This window comes from Bos javanicus, chromosome 12 (assembly GCF_032452875.1).
Source record: "Bos javanicus breed banteng chromosome 12, ARS-OSU_banteng_1.0, whole genome shotgun sequence".
Classification (NCBI taxonomy): Eukaryota; Metazoa; Chordata; class Mammalia; order Artiodactyla; family Bovidae; genus Bos; species Bos javanicus.
In genome coordinates, this window is record NC_083879.1 from 76,072,757 (window position 1) to 76,085,361 (window position 12,605).

At 49.7% G+C, this 12,605-nt stretch overlaps 2 protein-coding genes across 10 annotated transcripts in view; both read right to left on the bottom strand.

The window, feature by feature from the left end:
- The window catches only part of SLC15A1 (solute carrier family 15 member 1), a 46,758-nt gene extending 37,473 nt beyond the window's left edge, over nt 1-9,285 (bottom strand). Inside the window, exon 1 of the mRNA XM_061435277.1 lies at nt 9,112-9,285. Within this exon, the coding sequence (XP_061291261.1) occupies nt 9,112-9,115 (4 nt within the window). The 5' untranslated portion in view covers nt 9,116-9,285. The remainder of the gene's footprint in view (nt 1-9,111) is intronic.
- Nucleotides 9,286-10,480: 1,195 nt separating this feature from the next.
- DOCK9 (dedicator of cytokinesis 9) overlaps nt 10,481-12,605 on the bottom strand; it is a 324,937-nt gene continuing 322,812 nt past the window's right edge. For all 9 annotated transcript variants that reach the window (XM_061435266.1, XM_061435276.1, XM_061435256.1 and 6 more), the window contains one exon: nt 10,481-10,564. The gene's annotated coding sequence lies outside the window, so the exon portion shown is untranslated. The remainder of the gene's footprint in view (nt 10,565-12,605) is intronic.

The window sequence follows — 12,605 nt, forward strand, 5'->3', positions numbered from 1 at the left end:
CCTGGCTGTCCTGCCAGCACCGCTGAGAAAAGCAAAAGTGTTATCAGGCCTTTGAGAATCGGGAATGTCCACTAAACTCTAACAACCTGGAGCTGCTTGAGGAAAGCGGGGAAACCAGCGCCAATGGGACGGTGGAGGTTTTATGAAGCGACTCTGGCCACGATCCCAGGGCAGGGACCAGACATCTTGGGTGCTGGTGACCTTGTCACCCAACTGGAAAGGCATGGGGCTCTCTGTCCAGTGGCCCTTCTCCACCCCCAAGCAGACTGACATGGCATACGAAGCCATACGAAGCCATCTGGCTGCAGCCAGGCACTGGCTCCTCGGCCACAGGGCCCCTCACGACCACGCTGCTGTCATCAGTCTGCTACTTCAGCGTCGCCCTTTTGCTGGGTACCGGGAGGCAGGGGGCCCGTCTTCCTTCCTGTGTGTGGATGCAGTGAGCTACCTCAGGGCAGCTTTTGCCAACCAGCGGCTGGGCCTGTTCCTACATGAATCTTGAAGCTGTCTCCGCCTTCCCTGAACTGGGGGGGTCCCCTGGTCAGGGCTGAGGCTGGCAGTCCTTAATTAATGTCCCTAGGGGGCACTTCTGTTCATTTCGCGAACAGAGCAGCTTAGAGCAACGGAAATGTTATCATCTCGCAGTTCTGGCTGCAAGGTGGAGCTGGTTCCTGCCAAGGCTGTGAAGGGCGAGTCTGTGAGGGACCTGTCCCCCAGCTTCTGGTGGGTTGCTGGCCAGCCCTGATGGTTTCTGGCTTGTTTTAGCATCACTAGATCGCTGCCTTCATCTTCACCTGGTCCTCTCCCCGCTGCTGTGTCTGGGTCCCCCTCTTTCTAAGCACACCAGTCACAGTGGACTGGGGCTACCTCCTACAGGGTGACCTCACCTGGACTGACTCCATCTGCAATGACTGTTTCTATGTAAGGTCACATTCTGAGGTACTGGGAGTTAGGACCTCAGTATATGGACCACGGGGAGGCAGGGGGTGGGGTGGGGACACAAACCCCAAACAGCATTTGTAGGCCCACTCCTGGGCTTGGTCCCTCAGTTGTGTCTGACTCTGTGACCCCATGAACTGTAGCCCACCAGACTCCTCTGTCCATGGGATTCTCCAGGCAAGAATATTGGAGTGGGTTGCCATGCCCTCTTCCAGGGGATCTTCCCAACTGAGGATCGAACCCAGGTCTCCTGCATTGCAAGTGGATTCTTTACCATCTGAGCCACTGGGGAATCCCAACCTCCTAGTAATACTTTTTTAAAAAAAGATTTCTATAAAGAACTGTCTAAAATCACAGGCATAAGAGGCCCATAACGGCTGCCTCTGATGGTTTTATAAATCACCTGCAGCTTTCAGCATCTTGTTTCCATAACCACAGGTCTGAATTACTGACGGCCATTCCCATTCTCCCTCAGAAAGAAATCAGCTCTGGGCGCCCCAGATCTAAGCCCCCGGGACGTGCTCAGAGACAGTGTATTCTTCTACTGCAGGGAGAGGGCAGCCAGAGTTAGTACCTAGTAAGCTCTTACGCAAAACAGAAAGTTCCAGGGACGGGCCTAAGTTCTGCCTCAGGCGGAGGCTGATCAGTGACTCAGGGGACGAGTTTACTGGGGGTTACGAAAACCATCCTTGCTCTCCAGGGATTTCCTGTACCTGTACCTGGACATTCTTTTTTTTTTCTTTTAATTAATTTTTTATTGAAGGATAATTGCTTTACAGAATTTTGCTGTTTTCTGTCAAACCTCAACATGAATCAGCCACAGGTTTACATATGGCCCCTCCCTCTTGAACCTCCCTCCCATCTCCCTCTCCATCACAGCCCTCTAGGTTGATACAGAGCCCCTGTTTGAGTTCCCTGAGACATAATGCAAATTCCCATTGGCTATTTTATGTATAGCAACATAAGTTTCCATGTTACTCCCTCCATACATCTCACCCTCTCCTCCCCTCTCCCCGTGTCCATAAGTCTGTTCTCTATGTCTGTTTCTCCACTGTTGCCCTGTAAATAAGTTCTTCAGCACCATTTTTCTAGATTCCGTATATATGAGTTAGAATATGATATTTATCTTTCTCTTTCTGACTCACTTCACTCTGTATAATAGGTTCTAGGTCCATCCACCTCATTAGAACTGACTCAAATGAGTTCCTTTTTATGGCTGAGTAATATTCCATTGTGTATATGCACCACAACTTCCTTATCCATTCATCTGTCCATGGACATCTAGGTTGCTTCCATGGTCTAGCTATTGTAAATAGTTCTGCAATGAACAATGGGATATATGTGTCTCTTTCAATTTTGGTTTCCTCAGGGTATGTGCCTAGGAGTGGGATTGCTGGGTCACATGGTGGTTTTATTCCTAGTTTTGTAAGGAATCTCCATACGGTCTTCCATAGTGGCTGTATCAATTTACATTCCCGCCAACAATGCAGGAGGGTTCCCTTTTCTTCCCACCCTCTCCAGCATTTATTGTTTGTAGACCTTTTGATGATGGCCATTCTGACTGGTATGCAGTGATAGCTCATTGTAGTTTTGGTTTGCATTTCTCTAATAATGAGTGATGTTGAGCATCTTTTCATGTGTTTGTTAGCCATCTGTATGTCTTCTTTGGAGAAATGTCTGTTTAGGTCTTGTTCCCACTTTTTGATTGTGTTGTTTGTTTTTCTGGTATTAAGTTGTATGAGCTGCTTGTATATTTTGGAAATTAATCCTTTGTCAGTTGTTTCATTTGCTATTATTTTCTCCCATTCTGAGGGTTGTCTTTTCACCTTGCTTATAGTTTCCTTGGCTGTGCAAAAGCTTTTTACACCTGGACATTCTTATATTCTACACGGAAACCCTGTGGGGATTTCCCTGGTGTTTCAGTTGTTAAGATGCTGCCTTTTCAACACAGGAGGTGCGGGCTCAATCCCTGGTTGGGGCACTAACATCCCACATGCCAAGTGGCCAAAAAAAATAATAATAATAAAATGGAGGCTGGCAAATTTTAAAGGAAAAAAAAAAGGAACACTCTGTATTCTGAACTTAAGAGTGAAGCTGACTCTAAATGCTATGACAGCTGACAGTGAATAAACAAATATATTCTCAGGGTAAAGACAGACCATGCCTCAGAGCTGCTGTAAAAGGGAACAGGAGAGAATGGGAGAGGAGGGGCTCCCGGCCTCTGGACGCCACCACCACGGCGAGTCACGCGCACCCAACAGGCAAGCGCGTTACCGTTGGCCCTGACCCGGTGAATATCCTCACAGGAGAAAACAATGCCTGGGGCATGCAAGTGTCACTAAACTAAAACAAAACAAAACACTAAAACCTGTCCTCTGGTCTTTGGGGGAGTTTCTTTGGAAGCGATTAAAAATAAGTTAAAGACCTGCAATTTTAGACATAAAGACTTTTTGCTCTAAGATGTTAAGTCATGACTAGAAAAACTGCTTCCTGATCATGGTAAGTGTGAAGTTAGGCTGCAAAACTAGGTACAGAATGCAAATGCTTTCCTTCTGTTGATATTTAGGTTGAACATGGCTCCATCCTGTCATGAGAATACATGAGAATATCCGTAAGAAATTTCTAGAAGTAGAATGCTGATAAAACATTGCGTGTATTTTAAATTTTATCAGATATTACCTAACAGCTCTCCACAGAAGTGTTAGGTGACTTACTTTTTTCCGTCTTATGATTTTAGAATGAACACGCACAGAAGAGAGAAATATATATATATATATATATATATATAAATAAACAAAAAGCTAAACAGTATTCATAGTTAAAGATTGCCTGGAAACTTTATCCACTTATCCAGAACACAGCATCAACAGAGTCTGGACATTACTTTTAGAATTAACGAGGTAAATCACCCATGTCTATGACATCACTGTGAACATTTCTGATTCACCTACTATTACGTACTCGGGGGTGTGTTTACAGACCAGTTCTGTTATTAACTAGACTGTAGTTTGGGATGGATTAGAGCTATGACTGGAAAAACCCATCTGTCTTGCTGGGGAAGACACTAGTTACTAAATGTAGCACCTAAATTGAGGATGCCGGCCACAATGGAGCGATCTATGCACACTATGAATATTTCCTAACTAAAGTTATTGATAAATAATACACTTATTTCAGAGAGAATGTTTTCTAGTACCATTTACGTTTTTAAGTAAGTGTTAGTCACTCAGTCATGTCCGACTCTGCGATCCTATGGACTGTAGCCCACCAGGCTCCTCTGTCCATGGGACATCCCAGGCAAGAATACTAGAGTGGGTTGCCATTTCCTTTTCCAGGGGATCTTAACAACCCAGGGATCGTCCCCCTCATTGCAGGCAGATTCTTTACTGTCTGAGCCACCAGGGAAGTTTGCTTCTAGTACCACATATAGGGTTAAACAGTGTTCTCCCAAAACTACAGTCCTTTCCATAACCTTAGAAGGTGATCTTATTTGGAAATGGGGTTGTTGCTGACGTGAAGACTTGAGACAAGGTCATCCTGGAGTAGGATGGGTTCCGATCCCATACGACCGGTGTCCTGATAAGAAGACAGCCGCGTGCACACAGAGGGAAGACAATGGCCATGTGATGATGGAAGCAGAGACGGGAGAGCAGTATCCACCAGCCAAGGCATGCCAGGCTGGCTGAGAACACCAGAAGCCAAGAGGAAAGGCAGAGAATAGATCCTCCCCTATGGCCTTCAGAGAGCGTGCCCTGCTGACACCTGGGTTTCTTCTAGCCTCCAGAAATGCGAGACAATAAATTTCTGCCATTTTAAACAACCTGGTTTGTGATACTTTTGTTACAGCAGCCTAAGGGAATGAATACATCATGGAACTTACGTGTTTGGACTAAATGAGGAAAACGTTTGTTCCTCTAAGAACATCTCAGTCGTCCCTCCCGACATGTCCTAATACAGCTTACACGAAAACCCTGCAGAGAGTTTGAAATGCTGAGTCCAAGCACTTTTAATGGGTCTTCTTATGGTTTGGGAATTTTCTGGTCTTACGTCTGGTCCTTGAACCAAACCTTCCTGATGGGCACAGCTTTAGGGTCACACATCTCCATGAAATGCAGGCGACTTGGAAATGCAGACTGACAGCAGTCCAGGGGGAGGTGCTGGCTGGTCTCCAATCTCGGAAGGACTAGAACTTCCTCCTTCCTCAGGAGAGTCTGTGGACAGTTGCATCCCTTGTCTTGGCTGTAGCACCTTCCACCTGCTGAGACGGTCCTGCATCCCCATCCTGCATGCTGACAGGAGCTGCACCTGGACCGGGTCTGGGCTGCCAGCCCTGTTTACATCGACCCCACGGGGTGACCCCACTGCGCTGTTTCCTCAGGGATACATTTCTGGCCTCTGAAACCAGGGGACAAAGTTCCGAAACCAGCAATTCCCTGCTTCTTGATGTTGCAATCCCAGGGCTATGAGCCAATGGTTCGCATTCATCTTCTGATAATACTGCCTCCTTCTTTCACCACCATCATGGAGGAAGGAGGAATGTGCCGAGTCCACCCTTGTTTTTGTTTCCCTCTCAGCTCACCTGGGACGCCCGCCTACTTTCTCTCCTGCCAGGGATGGAGCCGAGATGTGTGGAGAGTTGTGCCCAAAAGCAGCCATGGCCCAGAGAAGTGGGAACAGAGCTGGCTGGCAGTCCCTGCACTGTGGTTCCATTCATCGGAACAGACGGCTCCCTGGAAACAAGCCTGGTGGTTCAACCAGCCCCTGGAACAATCCTCCAAGGTGTCTCTGTCCTTCAGTAACTCAAAGGGCAGTGGGAACATTATTGATCAGAAATCTGAGTAAACCAAAACTAGAATAATTCCACTCAGGACATTTTGTGGGGATGTGAAGGGCTATGCAAAAATTTATCATGAAGATGGCAAATTCTCCAACCTTAACAAGACACCGTATGTGACTGCTTTCACTGGTCTCATAATAATTTATTCCCCTCAGCTGTAAATCGGTGTGGGAAAATGTTGTTCATGGGCTTGTGCTTCTGCCCCCGAGGATATGAGTTTCTTCAGGGCTGGACAGTTTTGTACCCTTATGTGGTAAAAGCACAAAACCAAAACACCTGCATAAATAGGTGATTCAGGTCGACCCGTGCCAGCCTTAGCTGGCTCCCTTCGCGAGCTCAGTTTCTGATTCTAGCTACTAACGTGTCCCAAGTTTGGTCACCAAGGACAGCCCAGGGCCCAGGCTGCACTCGATCTTGCCACAGTCTCGTTCTGGGGGCATAGTAGTAACGTGGGGACGTGGGCGAGGGTCAAGGAAAGAAAGCTGTCGTTTAGTCACTTAGGGTGGTGATTCTCAAAGTGTGGTCCTGGGCACTGGCAGGAGCAGCAGCATCTGGGAACCTGTAAATCCTTGAATCCTGCCCCGACCCACTGATATAGACATGTTAGAGCTGGGGCTGGCCACCTGTTAGGATAAGCTCTAGCTCAAGTGATCCTGATGCAGGCTGAAGTCTAAAAACCACTGCCTTAGAGCGTGTGTGCTCAGTCACTTCAGTCGTGACCATCTCTTTGCAACCCAGTGGACTGTAGCCCGCCGGGCTCCTCTGTCCATGGGATTCTCCAGGCAAGAAGGCTGGAGTGTGCTGCTGTTATGTCAGCCTAAAAGGGCCCAACGTCAGAAGTTTTCTTACTCCGGGGAGGAAGAGGTTCTCCTGAGGTTCAGATGCTCTCAGCCCCCTCTGGTGTGGGATCCCCCCACCCCCCTGCCCCGGCTTCCAACCGACAGCAGCAATGCCAGCCTCCCTGGCCCTTTGGCTCTGTTCACAGGTCTACCCGAGAGCTTCTAGAAAGAGGAGAGAATGTGGAAGGACTTGTAAATGCCCAGGGTTGAGGGACCTTCCAGGCTGTCCCACCTCGTATACTCAGGCAGGAAACTGGCATGAAAAACTCTTCCGAAGGACGCACGAGGCCAGCAGGAAGCCAAGGGCTGGGGCAGGGTGTGATAACAAAGTGAATGAACTGCTCAAGTTGGCCCGGAGGCCCTGGCCTGGGTGTCAGGGGAACTTGCCTCCTAGAACCCGAAGCCCCTCAACTTCCATTTCCAGAGTCCCACGTGGGGCACATGACAGAAGCAGGATCTAAGGTTTTCTAGAACCAGAGCGAGGGAAGGAATTCGTGAGAACAACTTCAGCATAAATCTTTGCTAAGCTCTTGGCCAGGGGCTGGGGTGGGGTTACGAGGAGAAACACTGAATATTGAGATTCTCAGCAAAGGCATCCCAAGCCCTCCAAAGCCCTCAGAGGGGGCTCCCCAGTCAAGGAAGGTCGGCCCTGGCCTCCTCTGCACCTCGACTCAAAATCTCACACATTCCCTGAAGCAAAGGTCAGCAAGCAGCTATGGCCTGGTGCCAAATCCAGCCCTCTGCCCTTTTCTGTAAGGCTTGCAAGCTAAGAATGATGTCTATATTTTAAAAGGATTGAAGAACACACTTAAAGACTATTTCGTGACACCTGCAAGCTATATAAAATGTACATTTCCATGCCCATCAATAACATTTTACTGGAACACAGATTTGCCCATTTGTTTCATATTTCAAATTCCAAGGGTGGAGTTGAATAGTTGCCACAGCCACTGTGTGGCCTCCCTAGCCAAAAAAATCTCCCATCTTACCTTTTTCAATAAAAATGTTTCCCTAAGAACTTTTCCTCACTTCTTTCCCTCCTGCTATATTCACCACGTGTCCCCCTGCAGTCATGAGCAGAGCTGAAACAATCCTGGCATCATCTCAGTCACAGAGATCTGCTCTTAAGACGGGAAGTCACTGCTGTTTTTTAAGTTAAAAGACATTTCATAATTATTCGTTTCATTTATTAGCTAGACCCAGATATCGAAAACTTAGGACCTGAGTAAATACACAACTCTGGCCACCTGATGTGAGGAGCTGACTCACTGGAAAAAGACCCTGATGCTGGAAAGATTGAGGGCAAGAAGAAAGGGGCAACAGAGGATGAGATGGTTGGATGGCATCATCTACTTCATGGACATGAATTTGAGCAAACTCCAGGAGCTGGTGAAGGACAGGGAAGCCTGGCATGCTGCAGTCCACGGAGTCACAGAGTCAGACACGACTGAGCCACTGAACAGCAACAAAGATGCAACTGGTGTCCGAACATAGACTTTTTGTTGCTTCTCACATGCTATGCCTATCTCAGTTGCAAAACACACAAAAGAACCCGCAAACCCTTAAGGGTCAATCTGTAAACTAAAAGTCGTGTTCATTGGGGACTACATAGTGTTCATTCTCCGGTAATGAGGAAGCAGACAGCTACCCCGCCTGCAGCTACCTTTGGGAAAGTTCCCATTCCGCACAGAAACTACTTAGGTATGGGGACCTGAAAACCAAAATAAAGATTTCAGAGCACCTCCCAGGAAAGCTGCACCGAGTGACAAGCGGATGGTGTTTCTGCAGCGAGACCCAGAGCACCCGCCCAGGAGCCGGTCCGCGGGCCAAGCGGCGCTTTGACGGCTGCCGCAGCTAACCGCCTGCACGCGGGAGGAGGCGCATGCTCGACACCCCTGGAAACCCCAAGTGTGACCCACTTGCCCAGCCCCACTGCCTCTTGGACCAGAGTTCCCTCTGCAGCTCTGGGGTCATCTAGCCAGCCAGAGGCAAGGGAAGTGCCAAGGGAGCCTGCCTCCTCTCCCACTGAGGTTCTGCGGACCCCTCCCATCACCAGCACCACCCCGTCCAGCCCAGAACCCACAGGGTGGGCACACAGAGGCCGTGGACTCCCAACAGGTGGGCAGGTTAAGGTTATGGCGTTAGTTCTTCCGACGAACGTCTGCCACCTGGGGCCCCCTCCCTCTGCGCTCCCCCGCCCCAGCCCCCAGGACAGGACAAAACTTCCCCCCGAGCTCCCGCCCCCCGGCTCCGGCTCCGCGGGCCCCGGGTGGCCGCTTCCCGTGGCGCCGAGATGTCCCGGCTGCGCGCGCGCATGGCCGCCCGCGGTGCTAGCCTTCCCCGCTCCGCGTGCGCGCGCGCAGGTCCCCGAGCCGCCGGTGGGGACCGCGTGGCAGCCCCGCCGCTTCCCGGCCCGGGGGTAACCCCTCCGCAGCGCCCCGCCTGCGCCGGGCTCCCCTCCGCTCCCCGGGACCCCTGCCCGCCCTGGGCGCCTACCCATGCTGGCGGCTCCGAAGGCTCCCTGCGACTGGCGAGCGAGGAGTCCAGGTGGGAGGAATCCGTGCTAAGGTGTTGCTTCCTGTGACTCGGTTTCCAGGCCCTGCCCAGCACCTGTGCAGCTGGAGGTGTGCAGGCGGGGCGGCGGGGCTCCACCCTTGGAGGAGGTGGAACGGCAGGGGCAGAGGTCGGCGCCCCTTGAGCCCCAGAGCGGGGACACCTGTCGGCGGCCCGCGCCTGGACTCCGCCCCGGCCCCCGGGGCCTCCAGAAGGGAAATCTGGGCCGGGATGCCTTGTCTTGAGCGTACATCTTAGCCAAGGAGGAGGGCTCATGAAATGCAGGGTCCCCGGCCTCACCTGGATTTGCTGACTCAGTAGACCGGGGTGGGGCCCGAGAATCTGCATTTCTAACACATGCTAAAGGTGAGGCGGACGGTCCGGGGACACCACTTCGGAAAGCAGTACTGCGCTGGGTAAGCACCACGTCTGCAAAAATGGGCGGAAGGTTGGTCAGTTCAATGTCTGTGCGTGCTGCAGATGTGTGGCTTTTACCTGGCCTGTGAGCTGTGGAAAGCACTTCTGGAGAACTCTATAGTTCCTTCCTTTAAGAATAACAAAACCAAAAATAGTAATACAGCTAGGAGCTCCAGATCTTTTTTTCTGTTTACTCCTCTGACTTGAGGAGGGGTTTTGTACTCTGCCAGCACTGAAAGGAACATTAAAAGGGAAAAGGAAGGCGAGTTTCTGTTCTTTTTTTAAAAATCGTGTAAAATATACACAAAACTAACCGTCTTAACTATTAAACGTACATTAAGTGGTATTAAGTACACATACACCGTTGTGCGACCGTCCTCATCGTCCATCTCCAAAACTTTTTCATCTTCCTAAATGGAAATTCACTGGAAAAGACCCTGATGCTGGGAGTGATGGAGGGCAGGAGGAGAAGGGGACGACAGAGGGTGAGATGGTTGGATGGCATCACCGGCTCAATGGACATGAGTTTGAGCAAACTCTGGGAGCTGGTGAAGGACAGGGAAGCCTGGTGTGCTGCAGTCTACGGGGTTGCAAAGAGTCAGACACGACTGAGTGACTGAACAACAAACTGAAACTCTGTACCCATGAAATACTAATTCTCTATTCACCTCCCCAGCACCCACCATGCTACTTTCTGTCTCTATGAATTTGGCTCTTCAAGATACCTTATATAGCTGGAATCATTCAAAATTTGTCCTTGCCTCTTACATGTGTTGTAATGTCTTCAAGGTCCATTCGTGTTGGAGCATGGGTCAGAATTTCCTTCCTTTTAAAAGCTGAATAATATTCCACTGTGGGTACACATTACATTTTGTTTAGCCGTTCATCTGTCTCTGTCTTCTTCTGAGTCTTAGCGATGTCCCTGGCCACGCTGACCGGAAGGCTGTGGAGTGTAGGGAGAAATCCAGGCAGGCTCTTCCTAGAGGTGGAGAAGTAGAAGTGAAGAACAAAACTCCAGGGGATGGAAGAGACCAACCCTGCTGATCTGCTCTGTGTTAACCCAAAACAGCATTTACAACCCTCCCTGTGTCCACCAGAGCAATCCCACTGTATATTAGGAAATGGATGTGATACAGTGAGGAACTAGACAAATGACGGAGCTCTTCCCCAGCATGGCATGGCACCATTTCAAGCCAGCTGTCTGCTCTCACAGCCCAGGTCACTTCTGCTGGACCAAGTCCCCTCCATGTGGCTTCTGGGACCCCATCCTGCAGAAGCACCTCATTGGGAAATACATACAAATAAAACAAGACGATTTCCTCTTCTTTAACATGCCTCCCATTATAAAGCTTCTAAATGACTAGCCAAGTGCGTTTATAGCTGATCAAACTCTTTCTTAAAGCAAGGGAATGGTGGACCCACATTTTAGGGTGTGGGGCCTTGTCTGTGAGGGAGAAACGTGTAGAGGGTGGAAGGGAGAGCTGGGGACACGCAAGCTTTCGGCAAGTCCTCATGCTGGCTTAGAGGTGGGCTCAGGCTGTCACAGTATCAGTGAGGAAGAAAGGCCAATGGCAGCAGCCCAGACTGCTTTCTCAGCATCTTCTTGGGTCAGGGAGCTATGCATTTGCATGAATTCAAGAGTGGATTCGAACTGATGCGAAGAACTGACTCACTGGAAAAGACCCTGATGCTGGGAAAGATTGAAGGCGGGAGGAGAAGGGGGCGACAGAGGATGAGATGGTTGGATGGCATCACTGACTTGATGGACATGAGTTTGGGTAAAGATGGACAGGGAGGCCTAGCGTGCTGCGGTTCATGGGGTCGCAGAGTCGGACACGACTGAGCGACTGAACTGAACTGAACTGAGGGCCCAGTGGCGTCACCCTGGGTGACCTTGGGCGAGTCACCTTCCCTCGCTGGGACTTTTTGCTCTCCTGTTAGATAGGAGCTTGGCCTTCTACAGCTGGGTTCATTTTCTTTACAAGGTTCCAAAGTAGAGGCTAACTGTGGTGTTATGTGTATTGTGGGGGAGAGAGAGCCTCTTCCCCGCTGGAAGGTAGTTGTTCATGAGCTGAATCATTGCCACGAGTGCTCGTGGGGTCTTGTTCTCGCTCGTCTGTGTCCCCATCTACAAGCACAATGTCTGGCGTGTAGTAAGTGCTCAACAAATACTTGTTGTTCACGCTCATTCTTATAATGACATGGATCAATCTTGTACCATGTTAAAACAATGTGTATACATTTGAAAAATACATGTGTGAGCATATGTGTGTACATATGTACACATATATACAGGCACATATGTTATATATAATTTATAAGATATATGTTTTATATATGTAACATATATATGTATACACACACACATATATAGTTTCTAAGACGTCTTCATAATCCCTCTCAGAAAAGGAATCAAAATCTACTTTCAGGAAGGAATCTGGTAACTCACCCACATGATGAAATAAATGTCCCTGAAACCTTAAAATGCTACTTTTTTCTCAGAATATCTGCATTTTAACAGAAGAGGGGAGGAGCCGTCTATTTAAAATAAACTCTAGTTGTGAAATTGAGAGAAGAAGTTTCTAGAGGCATGAGTTTCTTTCCCGTATTCAGGAACCTGCAGCACACGGGCCGCCTCCCACACACAGGACTGGCTGCCCCAGGGCGCTGGGTGGGGTGGCCGAGGTGCCCGAGTCACGGCCTCTCAGAGTTTCCTCTTTCATCCTCACAACATGGCCTGGCCTACCAGTCACTGGGCCGAAAGTTATGGGAAATCAAGGGGGATCTGGGGGAGACAAGGATACGTGACCTTACCCTGGTGTTCCCTGCAGGCCAGCGAAGAGAGAAACGAAAAATGGGGGGCACTTATCTGGGGGGGTGCTGCAGAGTCTAATCTCTGTCATCACCGACATATCCCTGTCCTCCTTCACACGGAGCAAGAAACCGACCGGGGAGAATGGATACGTGTATGCGCACGGCTGAGGCCCTTTGCTGTTCACCCGGAGCTATCATGACACTGT